General features: G+C 38.2%; 2 protein-coding genes across 7 annotated transcripts in view; one reads left to right on the forward strand and one right to left on the reverse strand.

Annotated features, from left to right (window-relative positions):
• Positions 1-3735: 3735 nt before the first annotated feature.
• igfbp6b (insulin-like growth factor binding protein 6b) lies at positions 3736-7145 on the reverse strand. Its single transcript, XM_043224711.1, has 4 exons — positions 6779-7145; positions 5875-5909; positions 5382-5501; positions 3736-5153 (listed from the first exon to the last, which is right to left on the reverse strand). The coding sequence occupies exons 1-4, from the start codon at positions 7143-7145 to the stop codon at positions 5040-5042; spliced, it is 636 nt and encodes a 211-aa protein (XP_043080646.1). The 3' UTR covers positions 3736-5039.
• spryd3 (SPRY domain containing 3) overlaps positions 7010-23588 on the forward strand; it is a 38164-nt gene continuing 21585 nt past the window's right edge. Inside the window, exons 1-6 of one of the 6 annotated variants that reach the window (XM_043224708.1) lie at positions 7010-7136; positions 12223-12359; positions 13622-13697; positions 17021-17145; positions 17379-17514; positions 18332-18520. In XM_043224708.1, the coding sequence (XP_043080643.1) occupies positions 12232-12359; positions 13622-13697; positions 17021-17145; positions 17379-17514; positions 18332-18520 (654 nt within the window). In that variant the 5' untranslated portion in view covers positions 7010-7136; positions 12223-12231. Of the gene's footprint in view, positions 7299-10261; positions 10418-12222; positions 12360-13621; positions 13698-16210; positions 16344-17020; positions 17146-17378; positions 17515-18331; positions 18521-23588 lie in introns of those variants that run through there. The other 5 variants (XM_043224704.1, XM_043224706.1, XM_043224707.1 and 2 more) reach the window with 5 other exon arrangements.

The following is a 23588-nucleotide window of genomic DNA, read 5'->3' on the forward strand; positions in this document are numbered from 1 at the left end:
ATTAGAATCATTTGGTTCAATGAATTGCTCGAAAGAACCGATTCGCTGAGTTGTGTCGGTCCGTTACCTCACATCGTGAGGCAATTTACCTTAACTAAAAGACCTCGAGCCGTGATAAGTGTTCAGGGAGTGCGTTTTTCCCCAAAAACATCATTAGCTAACCATAGTGGTAAGTTCCACTGAAATGAAATTGGTAACGAAGGAACTTGGGAGACTTGGGAGTGAACTTTTGACTTCAACGATCACGCTGCGACAACCCTGGCAACCATCAACGTTTAAAAGTCCCAGCGCTGTCAATGTTTAAAGGTAAGCACTGCTAACATTTTCCAAAAAACACATTGAAATTAGACTGTTTTCTATTGTCCTAGCTATAGCAGTGGTGTCTATTTTTAAAAATAGTCCATATTTTTGGAGGTTCATAAAGCGTATCAAAAGCAGTGTTGACAAGTAGCCGTTAACCAGTTTAAATGAACTAATATATGTCATGGAATTTAATGACAATATACATGTAATAATATGTAATTAAAATGTAATAAGATAAATATAAATAAAATGTCACAAACTGTAATCAGTTACATTTAGTCATTTACAGTAAATCGCAGTTTCTGAGAAACAAAATGTGTAATTTGATAGTTTTTTGCATTTTAATAATTACAAAGGAGGTTATGTCAGATTTGTTTTCTACACACCCGCATGCAGATTTGACAGAGGTTTTCATAAATTGCAGTAAAAATGTGAAAAAACAGTGTTTCAAGACTTTAGGACAGTGGTTCTCAAACTTTTTTGATTTAGGTACCCCTTTTTATGATTTTTTTTTTTTTCAAGCCAAGTACCCCTTGACCAGACAACACTTTACATTAACAACACGTTGCTTACAATAACATAAAGAAACATTAAGTTACTTAATGTTAATGTAAGTGAAGCTACTGTTCTACTATAACAGTATAACGTTATACTATAACAGTGATCCTCTCAATGGTCTCCCTCTTAAGACCTTTGACGTTCTTGGTGGCCGGGAAGGTACAGCTGTTATCAGACTGACTGAATTTTCAAGGCAAAGTCTGTTTCTCTGGTTTGTTTTTATCTGGGTCATTGCTGAAAATGAGGCTTTACAGAGGTAGGTAGAGCCAAATGGGAGTAGGTGTTCCAAAGCCCTTTTCCTTATTTCAGGGTGCTCCCTCACACACACACACACACACACACACACACACACACACACACACACACACCCAAAACTCTGTTAGGAAACAGTTTTTGAAAGTAGTCGGCAACCCCACGCTCTATGGATAAATCCAATAGCTCCTCCCTCAGGTGAACAGGTAGCCACGGTTGCTATGGTTTCTAACCCAATCCAGTTGCTCAGACTTCTCTCTTACTTCACGGAAGTATGATTTAAAACTAGAAATCAGATTAGCTAAAAGTCCACCCAGAAAGGTTTTACTTATTTTCACATAAGATGAAGCTGTCGAACTGAGGAACACAGCTGAAATCTCTTCCACAGCTCCGCTTTCTTGAGAAAACCACCAACTCGGTCGTAAAGTTTTAAAATCGTAGTGTGTCCCAGCCCTTCAGACGGAAATTCAGCTGGTTCAGTTTTTGTCCTTAAACAAATTATTGTCCTTAAACAATTCGGCAAGAGAGAAGCATTGACGGAACAAAAAGCAACACAGCGCACACCTCGAGATTCAGCGCAAGCCATCACAAAATCTCCAAAACAGACGTGCATTCAGTGGTCACGACTTCAAAACGGAATAAAGCTCTGGGCTCATCCTCTGTGATGCCAGGGTTCCTCTGTATATAATGCAGTGTGTCCACAGGATGTCAGGATTCTTCTGCCTTCTGACCCGTCATTGACGCTGCTGCATCAGTGCACACGCTGGTACAGGATTTCCAGCTGATTTAATTTTCTCAGAATACCGAATTAACTACGTTGAAAATATCCTCTCCAGTTGTGGAAAAGAGTATGGGTTCACGAATGTCACTGGTATCCACATGTCTTGCAAAAGCAACCAATTGCGCCTGTCCACTGATAAATTGAAGTGTAAAAGATTCAACAGCCCCCGAGTTTATCCACTACTTGCTCAACTACATCGGTCCCCATCTCGTCAATTCTACGTGAAGCAGTGTCATTCGACAGCGGTACAGTTTTGATCTTTATCCATCATGGTCTCAGCGAGCACAGCTGCAGCAGGAGTTATCAGTTCCTTGGCGAAGCTAAATGGCATTTTAGATTTAGCCAAAAGTAAAGACACAGCATACGATGCTTCAAGTGCGTTTGCTGATGCACTTTTTTCATGTTCTCTTGCCATGCTGTAAATTCATGAAATTTTCTTCTGAAAACCCCCCCGACCTGTCTAGTTCAGTCCTTAAATGCAGCTGAAGATTAGATTTCTTCATTGTGCTGTCAGCAGTGCTAAAGTAAGGGTTATGTGTTATTTTGAGGCTGGTTTTGTTTTTTAATATGTTCATCTTCTTTCAGAGGAACTTGTCTTTTTTTAATAAGCCACCTGTCCATTTTATCGCAACCTCTCCTAAATGAATGTACATTATTTCGTGCGCAGACACTGCTTCTGCTTCCGCATCCAGGACGGGTCCCAATAAATAACTTTTAATACCTTTAAATGCATTTTAAAGGTATGACTTTTATTTTAAAGCAACTTTGTGAAGTCCTAATTTTATATAAAAATACAATAACCTATTTTCAAGATTTATTCCTAAATGTTCCACTTTCTCCCACGTACCCCCTTAAGTACCCCCAAGTACCTCTAGGGGTATGCGTACCTCCATTCGAGAACCACTTCTTTAGGACGCAGAATAGTTGCATTGTTAGATGCATTGTTTTGAAAGTGACAGTGTTACTTTAAGGTTAACCCTGCCTGGTGTACATTTTTGAAAATTGTTGAAAACATCACAAATTAAAAAAAATAATCAAGTGTAAACATTTACATTACTTTAATAAAGTAATTGCAGTACTTTCACTATACTACTTATTGCATTTTAGATATAGTAACTTGTAACCTATTACATTTTCAAAGTATCCTTACCAACACTGATCAAATGTCATTTCAAATGTGAGTAAAAATACCGATTATATTTTGTTTCTTCCTCTGCAGATTCTGTATTTTGGCTCTCTTGATTCACAGCGAATAATATATGCATACCAAAATGTAGCTTATGTTACAGAGCATATAAATTCTCCAAGTCACAGCGATTCAAAGTAGGGCATGATGAAAGCACAGACATATGCTATATTCTGCTATATGTTGTTACCTTGGAAACAAGCATATGGATTGTTGTGTGAGTATACATGTGCATGAATCTTGGCACAAAACCTCCAGCACTCTAAATATTTAATCTTCCCTTTATATTCATGAGAATTAGGTCGTATAAATAGCATTATATGTAACTACTTGGCTGATATAACAAGATGTTATACCCTGATAAAGCATAAAGTTATTATTAGCAAGCAAAATCTGGTCTGGGCTTGCAAAAATGCACAGTCACCATAGCTCAGTATGCACAAGGCAATATTTGTATGTGACAGTTGTATGAGCATATGGCTGTATTTTTGCAGCCAACAGCAGCATCTGCTCTTTCTTGTTGCCTTTTGCTAATTCATTGCTTCTGTTTTTTTTTTTCTATTTCAGTTGTGCATGTGCATGGTTTGATAGTGATATATCGTATTCAATTTCATGCATGATTGTTTCCAAATGAGAACCTGCAAAGAGTCAAGTCTTTATATTAACATATGCATTTATTTTTCTCTGTATCCGTTTATTTTATTCATTTATTTATTTTTTTATCATAGTTCTTGCACACGTTATTTTATTTTATTTTTTCCAATGGGCTCCGTTTCAAGGGCCCACAACTACTGGCACATATATTGATACAACAAAATCAGTGTGAGATACATTGATCAGACATTATTTTGTGCACTTTTTCTCAATGCATTTTGGGAATGAGAAAACACAGAGTTCTGAACAAAATACCCAGAATACAATCAGAAATATTAAAAATTAAGCGATATACTAACACTTTCCAATACCTAAGAATCAACATATCGACATAAATAATGACATAAAATAATACAAATTATATATAAAAAAAACACATGTACAGCAGTAAATGCTCTTAAGGGTGTGTTTAAATTGTATTTTTGTTTTTAATCCCTTTTTATGGTGACACCAACACATGGCGCTCACTGTTTTAGCAAATAAAATAAGCTCTGTTTTGACAATGAAAAACTGCTGACAATATAAAAATACATGGCATTGTAGTTCATTAAATAAATCAACAATTTATATATATTTTATATATATATATATATAAAATAGCATATTGAAATATATAAAAATATGCCTAACAACTTCTCGAAAAAGGTAACAGCCATCAGCATTCAAGAATATTCCACCTCATGACACAACCAACCACAATAACCTCACTTATGTACAAATAATCCACGATGTGTGTTTGCGGTCAGTGTCGTATATGAACGAAAAAAAGGAGTACTTCCCAAATGTGCATATTATGATAGCGTTTAGATGTCGATTACATGACAATGTGTACGATTCAAAAGTATGCAAGTCTTTGAGGAAACGATTCAAGGAAATTTAGTAATGCTCCAGAATAAATTAGACGCAAAGGTATATTCCATTTTCATAAGTATAGTTTAGTCAGTGTATCATTGGAGAAGGGGAGAGGGGACGTCACCCCATCTGCTTAAAAGTTAAACAGCCCATTGAGAAACAAACGTAGGAGTTGTGGCCAGGAATGAAATACCTCTCTGTAACAGCTGACCTATCCCAGCTTAAGCTCATGTGGTGTAGTGGTCATTATTTCTGTGTTCTGATGCTGTTTTTTTTCGAGTTTATGGCAGTGAACGTGGTCTGGACGTTCTGAGTGAGGGCCCGTTCCCATGTGAAGTGGTTTATCCCTGGTGTGTCCTGGTCAGGCAGTGTCTTGCACCGAGCTGAAGTCATCCCCTCTCCCTGTACCCCTCCTCTTCCTCCAGGCTCAGAGCTGCGGGGCCGTCGCTCCCCTCACTCTCCATCACATGGTAAAATGCCATCCTCCCCGGCACGTGATGGCACGGTGTTGCCCATCTCATCGACGCACCAGCAGTGGCCACGCTGCATGCCCTTAGAAGACCGACACTACAAGACAACAGGAGATTGTTCTGGCTTTGATACGGCGAAGGTTGTCATTCGCAATGCAGAATGGCTCATAATGGTGATATCAAAACGAACTTCCACAAGGAAGTGTTACTATTACAAAACCAGAAGAACTAACAATACAGTGGTAAAATAACCCTTCTGGTTGTTAAACGAGAGCCACTTGAATCTTGAAAAACTAATTTCCACTTCATATTGATTAATCAGTACCTGCTTTTTCCTGTAGAACCCACGAGTGTCGCAGTTTGGGATGTAGATGTCTCGATCGGACTGGAAAATGGTGAGCTCGAGACCTCGCAGGACAGTGTTGAGCAGCTTACGACATGGAGCCTGGTGAGGGAACAAAATGTTGGAATGCCACACATCATATTAGGATATATTGGCCTTTATAAGAGGCATTTTGGTCCATTTGTTCCATTCTGTTCTGGCACTAATTGTTTTGTATATAGTGCAACCTAGAGGTGCACAGATATACAATATAAAATGAGTATATTCAGTTATATAATAATCACATAAAATCATAAGGTTTTCAGCATCTTAAAACTAGAGTTCCACTTTAGTTATACAGCCACAATCTGACCTGTCTTTAATATTTAATATGATTTGATATAAAACAATTAATGACCATAATTAACCATTTATCTTGGTTTATAATTAAGCTTAGCATTAACTATAGAAGCCAAAGACCAAAAGATAGACTCACCTTGTCTATTTCACCGCTATTTGAAGGATGTGGCCCTGTGTGAAAAAAGGGACATTAATACTGAATTATGACTCTGCATTTTTGAGAAAAAGACATTGAAACCTGTGATTCACCTAAATGAATATGTTTGGCTGTGATTTAGGAGTATGTATTGTGTGAATTGGGGTATTTAATCTGGGCAAACCCACATTTTTGAAGCAGTAGTTCCTGATATCATTCATACAACTTGACAATATAGGCTACGCCTCTTAAGTTGTAATGACTGAAAGTCAACAGTAGATGGAGACTGCATGACTACATTTCACCTGCTACACGAAATGACACTGTAGGAATGTGGGTGACACTGATATACACTCAAGAACACACACATACACTACTCTTGCTCTTTTTCCCCTCTGTTTCTCCTCTTTATTCTGCTCTAAATAGTTCAGATGTCCATATGCATGGCACAGTTGCATAGACGTTACACAACTATACATACATACGCACACACATACATCTATACTCATATACAACCATTCATCCAAATGGCCATTATTACAAGTGATCTTCATCATGCGTATTTACGACGTGTGAAAGCCTTAAATCACAGAAATGCCTTTACACCCTGCAGGAATTTACAGCCATCACATGCAAACCAGCAGCTATTCCCGGCACTTTATGCACATGTCCTTGGTTCAGTTACAGTTTTGTCATCCTACCAAGCCTCTGATATGGACACTGCAGCGCAGCGGCTTGCCAGCACATCCGTGGAACCTGAAATGCATCCTTGAGCTATTTCGCTGTGGTACTTAAAGCAGATTAGCCATCGCATTTTCTCACTGCATGCGGCACGGCGATGCCAGGGTGAAGCTACGGCACGGAGGAAGGGACCGCAAAGGCATCCGCTGGCTGAAACTCTTACCTGTGGGGCGGGGCCTCTCGGTGGGACTGGTTCTGCTCTGTTTGGCGCAGAAGCCTCTGCCCTGCAGCAGAGCCTGAAGGGGGCTGTGTTCACGTGGAGGGGGCACGCAGCGAAGCCCCTTGGCGCAGCTCAGAGTGTAAACCCCGCAGGGCTCCCCCGACGCCAGCACAGTGGTGCTGGGCACCCCGGCCGGGTCCCTGGAGGCCCGGCCCACGCCCGAAGGGTGCCCGTCTTTGCAGCTCAGGCAGTTCTTGTGGGGGCCCAAGCGACCCGCCAAAGACCAGGATCCACTGTAGATCAGCAACAGGACAACGGGCGTCAAGTTGGAAAGGAAAGACATCTTGCGTCCGGGTCTCAGGTTCTCCATGCTCGGTTGTGTCGTACGTGGCTGATGCTATTTCTGGAAGTCTGTTTCTCTTTCCCCTCTCTGTTTCTTTGCTCGCTTTTCAGCTTGGTGAGGCTGCGAGCCGGGAGTCCCCTGCAGTGCCAGAGGATACAAACCGAGAACGAGTGAGAAACGGCAAGCAGCGGCTTTTAAAGATCTGAAAGGCGGTGATAGAGAGCGAGAGGGAGAGAGCACAGTTATGACACCTTCAGGGGCTGGGACTGAGAGACAGAGAGAGAGAGAGAGAGAGAGAGAGAGAGAGAGAGAGGAGGGAGAGAGAATGTGTAAGGGGGGGTGGAAAGAAAGAGAGAGAGAGATTATTTTTCCTTTTAGAAATCATCAAGCACTGCTCCAGCTTTCCCTCACCCATTATTGTATCTGGAAACATTCCTTTGCCCAGGATACTTACTCTGGCTATGATGGTTACTTTTTCTGCATCATCTGTGAAAATGTTAGAGCATTCTAGTAATCTTTGCCATGGTAACAATGAAGGCGAGGGATTCCATTTCTCTGCCGACTACGGTAATTTGCTTGTGGGAGAGTCGCACCATTAACCCTGTTGCTTCGAAGAATGCTAAAAAGATCAGCCACTTAATAGAAGTCCTGTTTTTTATAGAGCATTGTATTATTTGTTACTTTTTTAACCTTTTCACGATCTGTCAGATGCAGAAAAACTACTTATTAAAGTTGCGATGAAGGTGAAGTGGTGACGGATCTTTTCTTCCATTTGTGAAATACTTCAGAGCAGCGAAAAAGACAAAATGTGAAGCAGGGATTTGGTTTGAAGTTCAGTTGATTGGATTTTGAGATGGATGTAGACGAACGTGAGCTTGAGGTTTTTCAGGGAAGATAGGAATTAACAAGAAAATGACACATATACGGACCAAGCAATCTCGATAATATCAACACGTTGAACATTGACACAAGAAATTTCTGAATCCAAGCCTCTACTTGTTTTAATTGACTCACTCATGATTTTTCAGTAGTTTGTTGGTTGCTCTTGGGATATGATATGAAAGAATGAATATAACGTTAACAACAAATTGTTCTTTGTGGTACCAAAAATTGTTCTTCTTGTTCTTCATCACTGTGAAGAATCTTTAAGCACCTTTTTTTTTAAGAGTGAAGCTAATTGAACGGGTACCTGAATTGAGAACATTGCTTAATGATGGAGTGATTCAACCAACGGTGATTCTGCCACTTAATAGTTTATTTTGGAGAAGGAACCGTGTGGATAATTGGGGCAGTGTTTTCGCTGGAATGTTCTCAAGACGATATATGCCAGCAGCTAATAATGCAATCCATCAGCCTAGTCAACCAGATAAATCTGATCTCCTTGGAAGACTACATAAAGTTCAGAGTTGTCCTTTGGCCCAGATACCATTAATCGAGAGTTTATGAGTCGTCTTTTAGTGCCCAGAAGTCTCTGAGTGCTTTTGTTGAAGATGATGAAAATTCCATACAGTGGCCAAGGGGTTTATGCCAAGATTTATACCAACTATTTTTACCATCGGGATGCACCAAGCAGATGTGTCTGATGGGGTCTCTTACATGCAAAAGCCTGCTTTCAGGTCACACCCAGCTGAAGGGGTCCCATAAGGACAGAGTGGTGTTTATTTGTTGTTGTCGTGAAGCGGCATGAAAGTTAAGATGTCAAAGATGGGGTGGTATGAGTGCAGAAGCAAACAGGATTTAGATGATTATCTTGCGATATTGACATGTGTGGTCATAGTTCTTTTTAACACAAACATGTTTGCCTTCTGAGTCTCGGTTTGTGCCGCAGAATAGATCTGTTTATCGGTTACGAATACCATTGAACGATCCCGATTTGTTAGGCCAGGCCTACTCTAGTTATTTAACTTCTGGAAACCACAAAATGTTGGAGTGTTCTTTGTTTAGGGAGAAGTCGGCTGGCTGGTGTTCTCTTATTAGAGTTGATTAGTCTTGGCAAAGAAGGCAAAAATCACCTGCCGTCTGACATTCCCATCCGTGCCACAGCACGACCCCATTCTCTGTTTCCACATGTTCTGGCTGGAGAATGTTCCAAGAAGCATGCCAAACCGATGGGGTCTCTCTGTTTCCAGATTCACCAGATTACACGGTTTTCCTCCTCTGTCTACAAGTCAGATTTCTATTGTTCCGGCTCTTATGCTTCTTTTTAAACTTTTCTGCTTCCATTTGTCAGCGATTTCTCAGTGTAACTTACACCAAAAATTAGATGCATGCATCATCCTGTCTTTCAGATGTTACTGCCCATACGCTTACAGTACATTTAACTCCTGCAGTCATTATGAGTCACTATTACAAGGGGCCTTTAGATTGTGCCAAATGTTCTGTAACTCACTTTTAAGCTGTGTGAGGTAATAGAGCGCCAGACAGTTTTGATAGAAAGAAAATACGTCTTCACAGTAAATGAAAAATGGAAATAGTTGTGTCAACAATTGTGTTCATAATTTTAGTATTTGTGTCACTTCATTAAATTACATCACTTAATGGATTCTGATTGGTCTAACTTGGTATTCCCTCGCCAGATTCTTCAGAATAACAACCATTGACAAGGGAAATTATGTATATTGGACCACTTATACAGGATGAATGTCTCTCTTTAATCTTTAAAGAAAAAATGGTTTCAAATCAATACTTGATGTAATTTTTAAAATGTGGTTTTACTTTAACGCATGTAATTGTGGCAGAATTCAAGTAATAATATTCAGTCAACTGCTCATCATTGCTAAATATATCCTCTTTGTTGGGTTTATTTTTGTGATGAGGAAAAGCTGACTGCATATTGTCACTTAAATATAGCCACAATCGTATTTTAAATTAAAAAAACGCATGATTCTACGACGATAACGTATGCTATATACTTAATAGGACACAGTGTAGGCTATACATATATACATACCGTCTTAAAAAAAGTATATACTTTATGTTTTATTCGTTCATTCATATAAAATTATATGTAAGGCTTCCTAAAATTGACCAAACTAGTTTCTCTTGCGCAGTTCTTGAAGTCCAACTTGAAAAGCCCTGCGATTCGCTGCGAAGTATCTCATTGGTCAAACACCTGTCAATCACTTCTGTGATGCCTTTCATTGGTGCGTTGCATTCATTCGTCGACTGACGCCATCCAGGAAGAGCCGCTCTCACTTGTGCGAAGTTTGTCAGGTAGCTTAGCTAATGGAGTCGGTAGATAGAAGTAAACATAAGTGGCCTTAGAAAGCTATAACGTCTTACCTACTGATGTACATAAGGTACGTACGTGACGGCATACTATTTAGATGCGTTACACTGTAATGACTAGATATTAAACGGTTCTGTATGTTTTGTATTTTATTTCGAGTAGGCCTCAAAGCTAATAATTTGTTAGCTATGCAAGGTGATTAGCAGTGATTGAAACTAACCTGCTAGTACGAGCTATTGCATCTGTTACGTAATTATTCCCTTCTGTGTCGAATGTGATACAAACGTTATTTTTTAAAACACAATCATTATTTAAGTAGTAACGATGCACCGTTATAACAGAAGTTGGATAATAGTTTATTGTTGACATTATATATATATGTAGCGTTAATGTAGTCAGTATTGACATAGCCACATGCTTTTGTCTGGACTTCTGTTTGTCCAATGTTTTTTTTTTATTTATTTATTTTTTTTATGGGAAACAAATAATATCTGTATTTGTTGCTAAATGCTGTAGAGGGTGCCACCATGTTATTGACACGACAATTTTGGCAATCTAGAATTACGTTATGCTCTGTCATATCCTGGGTGTATGTATGACAGCTGACGCGTTAGTATCTATTGAGGCCTTTTTGGACTCTTAGATAACTCCTTATGGTAGTGTCGTTTACTGAATGTGTATAGTCTAAATATGACAATAAGGCTCTGTGATAAAATAAATGTTTTGTAAACGACTGATATGTCGTTTAACATATCTGACTGATAAGTATTTAGTGCTGACTCTGAGTAATGCTCATCTTAGGTCTAGGTGGGGAAATAAATATGCAGTAGAGCAGGGGTTCTCAAACATTTTATAATGTCAGCTGGGATCCCAATACATTAAATACTGGCTTATCTATTGAGATTTTAATTAATATTTCAATAATTTAACGACACATTCACATGTGCATGGTTTCTTTAGTGACAGTTAGTGGTCAATTTAATCTTTGTGGGTTTTTTTTTTTACGTGCGTGAGTGAGATATTGTAAATATTTTGTCATATATTGTGATGATTTCAGTGATTTAAAGTTTTAAAGCTGGACTTTAAATAAACTTACACCTATTCTTAATTCATTACATTCACACTCAAATAGAATAATGTAATATAATATAATAATGCTAAGCTTAATAATAATTTTTACTTCTACTTTTACTTTTTACTCTATAACCAATATATTACAATTATTTTGTGAAATAAAATAAAAATTTACAGGTAAGTTAGTAATTGTAATGTTATTTTACACTAAAAGTTACAGTACTATTAATTATGTTTTACATTTTTCAAACATTTAAAACTTTAAGCTTGTAACATTTTAAAATCCTCAGGCTTTTATTTTGCAACAATACTGGTGAACAGTTTAAACAGTCTAGCACACTTTGTGTTACAAAATGAATGCTAAATTTCACGTTTTTGAATTTTTTCAGCCGATTTCAGGGTCTGGCGATAGCACTTTTAGCATAGCTTAACATAGATAATTGAATCTGACCAGAAGCATCTCGTTTAAAAATGACCAAAGAGTTTCTATATTTGTCCTTTTTAAAACTTGACTCTTCTGTAGTTATATTGTACTAAGACCAGCAGAAAATTTGCTGAAAGGATTTAAAAAACGGTAAGACTTAACTTCTTAGAGAATGAGCATTCCTTTAAAAAAAACAAAAAACTAAAGCATGATGAAAAAAATGACTAAGCCATATGATTTGCCCATAGTTCGTTATGGCAGTTTTAGAACAGCAAGTCTGTTATTGCTTCCACTTCTTGTCTTTCGAATGAGTTGCGAATCACAGATGCTCGGTCCGAAACCTTTAAACCTTACAGCATCTGTTTTCCACTCCGCAGACCTTTGAGATGGATGATATCAATTTACACTACAGATTCCTGAACTGGCGGCGCAGGATCAGAGAAATCAGGGAAGTCCGTGCTGTTCGTTATCAAGAGCGATACAAACGAATGTTGAAGAACGGAGACACGCTAAGGTAAGATTACCCAGCGAGTGACCCTCGCTCTGTTCTTTTTCCAGTGTGTTTGAAAATCAGATCCTGGCCTGTGTTGGCCCCTTAGATTATATGGACAATTTCTGCACTGCTTTTCATTCATCCTTATTTATTTGTATATTTCGAATTGCACAACCATCCACCGCCATTGACATCAGTGAGCGTGAAGCATTGTGAGTGCGTGTTTTTTGAGTCACTAAAGACGTAATCAGCCTCGACTCACTTGACCTCACTGATTGAAACAATTATAATTTCAGAGAACGTCAGCAGCTACTTGTTTTTTTTTTATCAGAATAAGGATGAAAAGCAAACTCCATCCATCGGAAAAATAAACAGGCCTTGCACATGTGATGTTGTAATTCATCTTCAAGTCTCTAGCAGATGAATTAAAAATGAATACAATTAAATTGTAGTGATTTGTTTGTCCAGTTTGAGAATTCAAAGAGTGCAAAAAATGTGTTCGCTGACTTCAAAGGAATAGTTCAGTCATAAATGTTGTAAATATGTATATTGAGATTTTAAAAAAATGCTGAAAAAGATTCTGATACTAAGGCTGCATTAAAGTGCCAAAACATACAGTAAAATAGCAATATTGTAAAATATAATTTAAGTTTTAAAGAAATGCTTTTGATTCTAAACATGACGCAAAGCTACATTTTCGGCATCATTGCTCCAGTCTTTATTGTCACGTGATTCTTAAGAAGTTGTTCTAATATGCTAATTTGCTGTTCAATAACCAACTATTGTTATCAAAGTTGAAAATAGCTTTTCCGAATATTTCTATGGAAACAGTGATATATTTTCCATGTAGAAAGTTCAAAAGAACTGTGACGAATAAGCAATAATTTTTGAAGGGTCGTGTGTGTGTATATAGCTCTATATACTGTATATGTTTGTGTTGATATATTTATTATTCTTTCAATATTTTTGGCTAAACTACTCCTTTACGTAGTATTTTGCTCCACATTTTGTGATGTCTTTAGTTCAAGTAGTATTTTTGAAGATCAGTAGCATTGACAGCCCTGTGACAACTTGATCTTTCTGAATTAACTCTGGCTTGAATCTTTAGAAAACAAACTGTTTGGTCTCCAAAAGCAGGGCTCTCACCTGTATCAATGTGAAACATGTAGAAACACAACTAAACGTGATTTCAACAGCTAGTCCACACATCACTGGACATTTTAATATTGTACCTATAGCAACAGTGATTAGAGATTAAGCTTTTTATTACTTCCCTGCTGTAGTTACCAAGGGAACTCTGATGAAGTTGGCTGCTACGTGGCTCCACGCCCCTTATCAAAGGGAAACTGTTACTTCGAGGTAAGCAGCACACCTATGTTGTCAGGTTGCTAAAAACATTAGAGTCATTTCAACACCCTTTCCATTGACTTTGTTAGGAAATCCAGTCACCTAAGTACTAATAACTCTATGTAACTGCATGCACACAGATATCAAATCAAGTGTTTTTTTAACTATTTTAACCTAGTGTGATTTTGAAGATTTCCTATATGCCTGTCACACTTCATTTTCCAAATGTTTAACTTGCAACGTTGCCTTTGTCTAGCATTCATTTTACAGCAGTTTGAATTAATCAGCATAACACAATCTTTTGATATTTAATAACATGGTAGAATTTTGTCAAAATCATGCAGTAGATACCCGCGAAGTAAAGTTAAAATCACTAACGAAATTATGGCTTTCGGGAAACAACTTCCTGCGTCCGTGCTCATCGCAACAGACACTACCCTTTTGAGTTGATTTGCTCAGATAACACCGTTACCTCTCTAGCAACTTTGCCATAAAATGCAGTTTGGAAAAGAAGCTCCCAGGTGATTTAATGCCGGAAAACTCTCAGGGATTGGGCTATAAATTAGTCTTTGGGAGAGGGCAAGCGTTATTTAATTTATGGAGCGCAGCAGACGCTGCTTGGATGTGTATCTGAGGCAGGAGACAGCTCTGATGGGTTTTCTGCTGCCGGCAGATTGAGCTGGTGTGATGAACTTCCTCTCTGGGGAATTGGAGCAGGAAAGTAACACCCTGTATGTTACTCAAATGAGTCCTTTCAGACAGCCAGTGTTTGTTTTTTTTTCCTTTCAAACATAAGTTTTGTCTTCTTGGTGCTTTGATGAAAAAGCCTTTAAATTTAGTCAATATTTTGTCGTTTTTAAGCAGTTTAAAATGCATCTAATTCTAAATGCTAAAAGCACATTTAACAGTGTATCAGTTGAAAAATGTACTTTAATCAACATAAAGTATTAGCTACATTTTAGAAGTTACTCTCTTATGTATTTATCGTTATTACGTTTCTGTGGGTTTTTTAGGAGGCCGTTCCTTCGTATTAAGCATGCAGTGTTTTGCTAGTGTCTCATTCATGATGAGAGTTCCATGTTTTACTTATTGTGTATGCAGATGTAGGCTGTGATAATATCTATAGGGATGGCAACGAAATATAGACAATGTAAAATGGCAGCAAAAACGAATAAGCTTTCTAATTCTAACAGAGGGAAGCACTAATGCTGCAAACATGTATGGTAGGAAAGTATTTAAAACTGTCCGAGAAATATGCAAAAATCATTACAAGCACTGACAGCAAGAGACTTTTGTCATGTATTCAGTAAGAAGAAAAAGGGGTGGTTGTTGCTGGTTACTGTATGATGATTGAAATTGGGAAATGCCCTTAAACAAGTAAACTGCAGAGCGTTGTTTTCTAATACATGCATATTGCATTTATTCTTGTTATCCAGGGTTGAAAGCCCAAGTATTAGTATTGTAATTTTACTGTTGTTCTTTAAAATAAAATAAAAAGGTAAAACAATAATAATATGTACATAATAATATAACAGCTCCGTACATTTATTGTAACATTCACACTATTAAATATAGTTGTAATATTTTGCAATGTTTCAAAAAAGAAGTGTCAGAAATGTCTTCTGCTCAGCAAGACACTAATGCCGCATTCAAGAAGAGGGAATTCTTGATATATACAAACAAATACATATATACACACATGTACACACCTTAGACAGTCTAAAACCAAGTTTTTATCAGTAATTTTTTGGCAATCCACATCTAGTTGATTTTGAAGAAAACCCTTTCTTAAATTGAGCAGTGTTCTGTAAAAGTCTTTGTTTTGGTTCTTCCAATTTTATAAGGAATTACTGAGAGTGATTAAATAATTATCTGTGACTTGTAAAAAAAAAAAAAAATGCATCCAAGCACATCTTTTTGCAATCTTTTTGACCAATAGCGTCACTCAGTGCGTGATTGTGCACCCTGGGAGTATCTGCAGCCAGTGGGAATGAATGTGACCTCTTCAGCAGCAAGCTATGAGTAATCAATAAAGAACGAACTCTTGCCTTATACGCTCTACATCACCTGATGATGATGCAAAATCCTTCAGATTGGCAAAGTCTGGGAACTTTTTTTCCTTCTTCTCCATAAAGGTCATCTGCCAGTCGGGATATGCGTCAGCATCGTCCTCATGTTTCCTCATTACGTTTTCACAGGGGTTTCATTTCAGCCACTGTGGGCAGGGAAGTCAACGCTCCATCAAAACTGAACCGTGTAGCCGCACCTTCACCGCCTGTTTCAACATTGAAGTGCCATACAGTGATTAACCTCTGCTCTGTTTTCTCAGGGTGCTCACGTGTGCATGTGCAAATCAATTTTGTCCTTAGTCAAGTGGAAATATCTCTATTAGTGTAATTGATTATTTTCCCTGGAGCTCCGGCATGGAATTTTGTAGCCACAAGGTTCATGGCACGGTTCTTTGTTGAAGCTGTGGTAAAATAATTGAGTGCCCTTAAATTAATCATTGTGCACTGTATTCGCAGCAGGAAAGGCTTTAAAACCAGCAGCAAGCTTTCGTGTCTAGGTTATCAGAATTTACAGTCTTTCTTAAAGCTTGGAAAGCAGATCCTCGAAAGAGATGACAAGGAAGACTTGGACCTAAATCTGTGGGAACAGGTGGGGTCCCTTTTCTACGCCTGTGTGTGGTTTTGGAGTTAAGTTTAGTTTGTGTAGCAATAGCTGGGTAAATTTGTCAATGCTTGCCCACTTCCGAGGGTATGGCTGCAATTGTTGAGTCATATGCAATGGGATTCATTTGTCTTTTTTGCATGATAGTCCCTCAAGATCAACAAATCCTATTCCATGTTGAATTTATAATGAAACTAATCGCTCTGTCTGTCTCAGAACTTGATTTATGAGCATGAGAAAATTTAACAAATGAGCTTTGGCAGTCCTTTCCAAATTTCTTAGCTGTATGTTGGAAATTTACTAGCTCTGAGTAGGTTGCCCGTGAAAAGGATGTGGAAGTTGTTTCCGAGATGCTTTGCATACAAAGGGAGAGATAAGTAGTAGCCGAGACGTTAAAATTCTTAATAGCAGGTTACCTGACATTTCCATCCTGTGACTCAGCCTAATGCTTCTTGTTAACTGTTGATTCCAACACCGTCTGTTATTTTGGAATCAGTGCTGCTTGTGACGCACATTACTGGTGGCATTTGCTTAGAAGTCCCTGAATGCCGTCTTTTGCCCTTTAGTCATTTCAAAACAAAGTGTCATTAAAAAAAGCAGAACTGTTTAGCTGTGCCATATACTGATGCCCATGTGTTTTTAATAGTTTTTATTTGCTTCTTAAGGTGACCATTATGGATACTGGAGTGAGAGGGACAATTGCTGTTGGGCTGGTTCCCCAGTATTACAAACTTGACCATCAGCCTGGCTGGCTTCCACATTCAATAGCTTACCATGCTGATGATGGAAAGTAAGTTCACTTCAAGATATAGATTTCAATTTTTACATTTGTCATCTTTTTCTTGTTTAAATATTTATGTATTTTAATAAATAATTGATTGGCTTTTTCTTTTTGCCTGGTGATTTTTTTTTTTTTTTTTTTTTTTTTTTTTAATTAATATTTTTATTATTATTCAGGATCACTTTTTCCATGAACCTTTCCAGATGATATGTCACTGATGCCTCTATCTCTCATGTTCACAGGCTGTACAACGGCAACCCCGTCGGTCAGCAGTTTGGTCCTAAATGTAACCGTGGTGACCGAATTGGTTGTGGTATCTATGCAGACACTTTCGATGCTGGACTCGTCACTGTGTTTTTTACAAAGAATGGCAAGGAAGTGAGTCTCCATACATTGGTGCTAAACTGTTTTCAACATCACAATATAAAGAAATGTTGCTTGAGCAGCAAATCAACTGGAGTAATGATACTGAAAATTCAGCTTTGCGTTGGATGAATAAATTACTTTTTTGAATATATTAGAATATAAAGTAGTTATTTAAAATAATATTTCACAATATGCTTTCATTGACCAAATAAATGCAGGCTTGGTGAGCAAAAGCAACTTCTTTTTAAACAATTTTAAATGGTAGTTTTGTTGACCTGTATAAAATACCAATGAACTGACATAGATGCCTTAATTTTACTTTTAGATAATACTTTTTAGTTTGGTTTCTAAACATCCCTTTAGTTTTGTATTTCTATGACAAAATCACCAAACTGCAAATTGCACGTTTAATTAATTGCATGCGTTAACTTTTCCAACCCTATGTAAAAAATAATTAGACACTACAGATTTAAGAATTCTTTAGCTAATCACATAACATCTGCATCAAACTATGAGTTCTATAGTCTATTGTGTGTAGTGATTTTGTTTATTACTCTATTACAGTGGTTACAAGAATCAGTAGAGATAAAGTCTTTGAAGACACAATAGTCTAGTCTTCAAATTGAGGGTTGTTTTCTGATGACTGGTTTTCCTGCAGGCCAGATAGTAGGGTCAGGAGTGATACAGACATTTTTTCAAAGAGCAGTCTTTATTCTCTGTTATAATGTGCTGTAAAATAGTGGTTAACTTTATGGAATGCTTTAACAGAGCTCTCTTTATGTGTGTGTGTGTGTGTGTGTGTGTGTGTGTGTGTGTGTGTGAATGGAAGGTGGGGTCCGTGGTGGTGCCGGTGGCTCCAGATGGGCTTTTCCCTGCCATTGGCATGCACTCCCTCGGTGAGGAGGTACGGTTGGACCTGCAGGCAGAATGGGGTTCGGAGGAGGAGGACAGTGTCATGATGGTGGACAGCCATGAGGATGAATGGGCACGCCTGTATGATGTCAGAGTCAGCGGCACGGTGAGTGGGGGATGGCCATCGAAAACCAAATGTGAAACCAGTGAGCTTCATAACCATTTTTGCCTCTGCAGGTCTGTGGAAAATGTGATGAGTTGAGTGCCGGCATGGTGAAAGACTTATGGTTAAGTAAACCATATTTTACACTGGGTTAATTTAAAGTCATATATTGTTAGGAATTAGTGCTTGCTAAGACAAGAACCTTGGCGGACATGATTTTTCGTGGCTCATTTCTAAAAAGTTTAATGTACATTTTTTGGGATTCAACAGTGGATGAGAAATCTGGCTATGGGGTTTGCATAAAACATGATTTGTATCTAGACACTTTGTGGTGGTTTTGCATGGGGAAATGCCAGTTTGCTGTACCATGGAAGTACACGGTATTCACGGTTACTAATAGAATTTTTCAGAATTTCTTTGTGTCAATTACACAGCATTGTATTTAACAACATATTTACATGGCAGTGGCATCAACCAGAGCATTTTTTTAGATGTTTTTGTAGAATTCCGATAACCAACCACATTTGTTTTTACTTGTAAAATCAAACCCTGCTATTTTTATTCGAACTCTTGTCACCATCACAATATTTTTCAAACATTTTTAAGGATTCTTTGAATATAAAGTTAAGTGTTACTATATAATCCCTGCTTAAAATATTTTCAGCCATCATATCTCACAGGTCTTCCCCAATAAAACAGAAAAGATGTAAATCCAAAAAAACCCCAACACTTTACTTCCTGTCAGCCATTTACCAAGTTGAAGTTATCATCATTCCTAGAAAAAAAAAACACCTGGAAGAGCGCGTTGAAAGAGGAATCTGCCGAACCCCGATGCAATTGTGGCTGTGACTGAGTGTAGGGAATTGCTCGCTGGAGGCAACGTTTTTTCACCCATAATTCCTCAAAGTAGTGTTTAGATAAAGTTGAAAGGAACAAGCAATCGTGTGTTTGGATTGGTTATGGAGCAGAGACCTCCCAATAGAGTGAGACTCCGGTGCAATACGTGCAGATGTTCTTCTGGGTAAAGAATGTGAGCCCATTGTGCTCACCTTTCCATCGGATGCCCTGGACCTTCCTTGGCCTATTAATGCTGTACTGAGGTCATGAAAGCATTCAGCATGAAGTGCTGCACTGTTATGCTTCACTGGGCTGATGGCACGAACCGGGCAGCACAGGCCAGAACTGGCACCATACCATCTTGTAAAAACTCAATAAGAGAACTTATGTGGTGCCAAGGAATCTTTTTACCTTTCTAAAATGTGGTTTTCTCAGTTGTGCGTTTTCTCTGTGTGTCCCATTGGCTTGGCCAGAGGGTGTCCCAAGGCTTAAAGACTGATAAGGGCATGTTTTAACAAGAACTTGAAAACTTTGGTGGATGGAACCAAGTGCGAATGCCCCATGGTTTTTGTTTCTTACAAAATTAGCAATCTCGCTACAAGATGGATTTTGTGAAAAGCACAAACCATCTGCGGCATGCCAATAATAAAATGATTCTATCGTATGTTTAATAGCTGAGTTTCATCAGACCGCTTTTGAAGATGCTTATCTCCTACTCTTCAGGCACGATCTAATATAAACCAAGACTTAAGAGCGTTCTTTCGCAGTCTGTCCATTTTGTGGCCTGTCTCCGACAAATCCAACATACTGTCTGCGGCTTTCAGAACACCGCCAGTCATTTCCTCCATTTATGGAGTAGCTCTTGTCCTTTGTGATAGTTGGTAGAAGCAAATTTCCAATTTGTGGTAAAATGATTTATAAATGTCTGTTTTTTTCAGTAAGACATTTGGGAAAAACAAGTGTACTGCAGTATTAGTAGAACAGATACCAATGTCAGTGTCTTAAATAATCTTTTTTTCACATTGCATTACACCTAATCCTTTTTAAAGTGTCATGAACCCTGCATATGAATGAAAGAGAAATTGCTTCAAAAATAAGAAAAAATAACCAGTTTCCACTTATTGATAATATTTATAAGTGCTGTTAGTGTTTTCACTGTCTGTACATATCTATTCACGTCTCAAAATATGTGTTCTGGGGTTTCATGACCTTTTAAACTTTGCATGTCATCATGGAAACGGCATCAATGATGCTAGACCCTGTTGGTCCTTGTAATAAATTGTGACATGGAAAGGTTGAACATGCTAAACTGAAGCGTGAAACATCTCCTGAAGAAAAAACAATTGTTATACAGGTCTGGAATAGCACAAGGGTTAGTAAATGATGACATGTTTTATTTATGGGTGAAGCATCCTTTTAAGTGCCTTGCTCTTGAAGAAGTGCTGGCAGATCAGATTACGATAGCATTAATTCGCCCTGTAAGGCGGTTCTACTTCTGTTCAAGTTTACATTCTTTGTGATCAGGGAGCCACTTCTTTTTAGATAAGAAAGTATCACATTCTGACACACTGCTGTCATCATAGAAATCTGAAACACTCCTTGGTTTTATTTATTTTTTTTATTGTCTACACGCTTTGTCATCCCTGTTCATGCATGTGATAACAGCGAAATATTTTGATGCGCTTATTAGTGCAGTTCACTGTTGTAATAGCATGGGATGGATGTTTTTTTATGCAATACTTCCCTGTTCCCTGTCCAGCATGTATGTGTGCATGTTTATGCCTGGGTAGTTCCATTTGGAAATCATAAATGGTAGTAGCATAATTGATTTTCATAATTTTAAATAATCATTTAGCTGATTGTTGTTTTATAAAAGTGGAATTAATACAAGAATGTTCTAAATGTAGTAATATTACCAAGAATGTGAAAGTTCAACGATATGCAGAATTAACTGAAAATAGCTGTGCTATTCAGAATTAATTTGAGAATGCTTTTTCTATTTTAATTCAAGTTGTGAATTTGATTTTAAACTGAGGTAGCAGACAGAATGTTTGTGTAAGTATGTGTATGTGTATATATATGTGTGTTTGTGTGTGTGTATATACACACAAATATGTGCATATATATTTTGATTTTATTTGTCTTCGTACAACCCGGGCTATCATCCAGATCACGGCTGTCCGGATGAGATTATTACTTTTGATGGAAGATCCCTTACACAGATGAACTCCCTTACACAGATGAAAACTTGCTGACTCCTTCACTTCTCTTTCCAGTTAGCCATTTGTGAAGCCACTAATTAGCCAATTCCCATCTCATTTAAGTGGTCTTTCTGGGTTATTCTGGAAATTCTGTGTTAAATTTAGCATTAGTCTTACTGGATCTGGTGACTTTGAACAGTGCAAGGTCTGCCGCCATTTCTGGTTAAAATTAATGCGTGAAAATAACATAGAATCACAACATCAGCCAGAGAAAATTGCAATCAAATGATATGGAAAATGGTGGATTAGCGTGGTTTACTCAAACCCATAAATCTTTATGTTGCCAGCATCTAGAATGAGCAAAATTGAGAAATGAATTGTCACACGTAGGGCGCCCCTGTCTTTTTGTGTGTGCGTGTTTGTGTTATGAGAAGGCGTTTGGCTGGCTCCGCTGTGTACGTGCGGTTCTATGCGAACGCATGGTAGAGATCAGTTTAGCTGTTACTACAGCAGAGACTCTGCCCACAGACTAATCTCCCTACGGCTCTGCGGCCGCCAGACAGCAACCTGGACACATCCACATCCACACCAGCGCTGGCATGCACACGCTCACTTCCACAGCCTTACATACTGCTTCGTACTCATGCATACACTCACCCTGACTCACATGCACGCTTATGAGCTGGTTGGGAGTGATAACGTCTGAGAATGCTGGCTTTAGAGTGGAGATTTATGGTCCTAAACTCTTTGGCCCATTGTCTATGAGAAACAGGTTTTTTTTTTTTTTTTAAACTTCAGCTCAGAGTGCTTGTGGTTTCGTCAGGCCTGGCAGTGTTGTTCAGTGTCTGAAACTGACGGAGTGACTCAAAGGGTTCGGCCTATTACTGTACATTCCCCCATTCCAGTCAGAGAAATGATTTAGTCTTGTTGTACACAAGAAAACGAACGACAGTCCTCAAGCCTTCTGGCACTGTAGATGTGACTGTGGCCTGGTTAATTCTGGTTGGGCTTTCAGAGCCGCACTCTTACAATTAAGCCTGGACGGGAATTCGTTATTCATTATCATTATGGCCTATTTAACTGTATTACTGTAACACTAACCGCTGTCAGACAGCCTTCATAGTTTCATCTTGAATAAGCTCTCAGAGACATCTGTTCCTGCTCTGCTCTTCTTTTTTGTGTAACATCCCTACAGCGCAGTTGGATGATTTTCTGTGTTTCCATTTGGTTTAGAGCGCTAGTTCATCTGATGAATCTTTAGTGTCCATATCACTGGACTTTTTGGTTAGCCTGAGTTCATCTGTTTCCCACAACAGAACGGTTTCATATGAAACTCGGTGTGTGAGGGCACTGGAACATTGATTCACCCCTCAAAGGGAACTTGAGAGTGTGAGAAAAAGGAAATGATGGCTTATCTGTGACAGGGAGAGGCTGTTAACCTGCTTTAACTTGTAACTTCCTTTGCATCCTTTTTGATAAAATCAAGATATGGCAATCAAATGACATGTGGTGCAAAAAGTAGAAGGCCTGATTCGGTATGGCATCAGATTTGAGCTAAAGAAGCACAGTATTTGTGTGTGTGTGTGTGTGTGTGTGTGTGTGTGTGTATGTATGCATGCATGCATCTAATAAATATATATTCTCCTGAGAGCCAGAAAAAAAAGATTTTTGAATTAAGTCTTTTTTCAAATCATTACATTGTTTAGAGGATAAGAAAAAATTGCTATATAAAATGAAAAATGATATTGCTATTTTTGTCAAATATGTTCTTGTTAACCAGCTTGAGAAATGTTCAGAGCTAGTAACCAGAGACCTGCTGCTTTGATACCCAAGAGATCCATTATCACTGTTTTATTTTTTTTTAAGCAAGGCATTTAACCTCACGTTAGCCCAAAGCTCTCAGCTCCATTTTGTTGTGAAATCACATAAAAGTTGCAAAAACAAATTTCTGACCCTGTTAGGAATAGGGTTGTTGGATTTTTATTGCAGCAGATTTTATTTGTATAGCAGGAAATATTTGTGATTTCCTAATG

The sequence above is a fragment of the Puntigrus tetrazona genome, chromosome 23, assembly GCF_018831695.1.
Source record: "Puntigrus tetrazona isolate hp1 chromosome 23, ASM1883169v1, whole genome shotgun sequence".
NCBI lineage: Eukaryota > Metazoa > Chordata > Actinopteri > Cypriniformes > Cyprinidae > Puntigrus > Puntigrus tetrazona.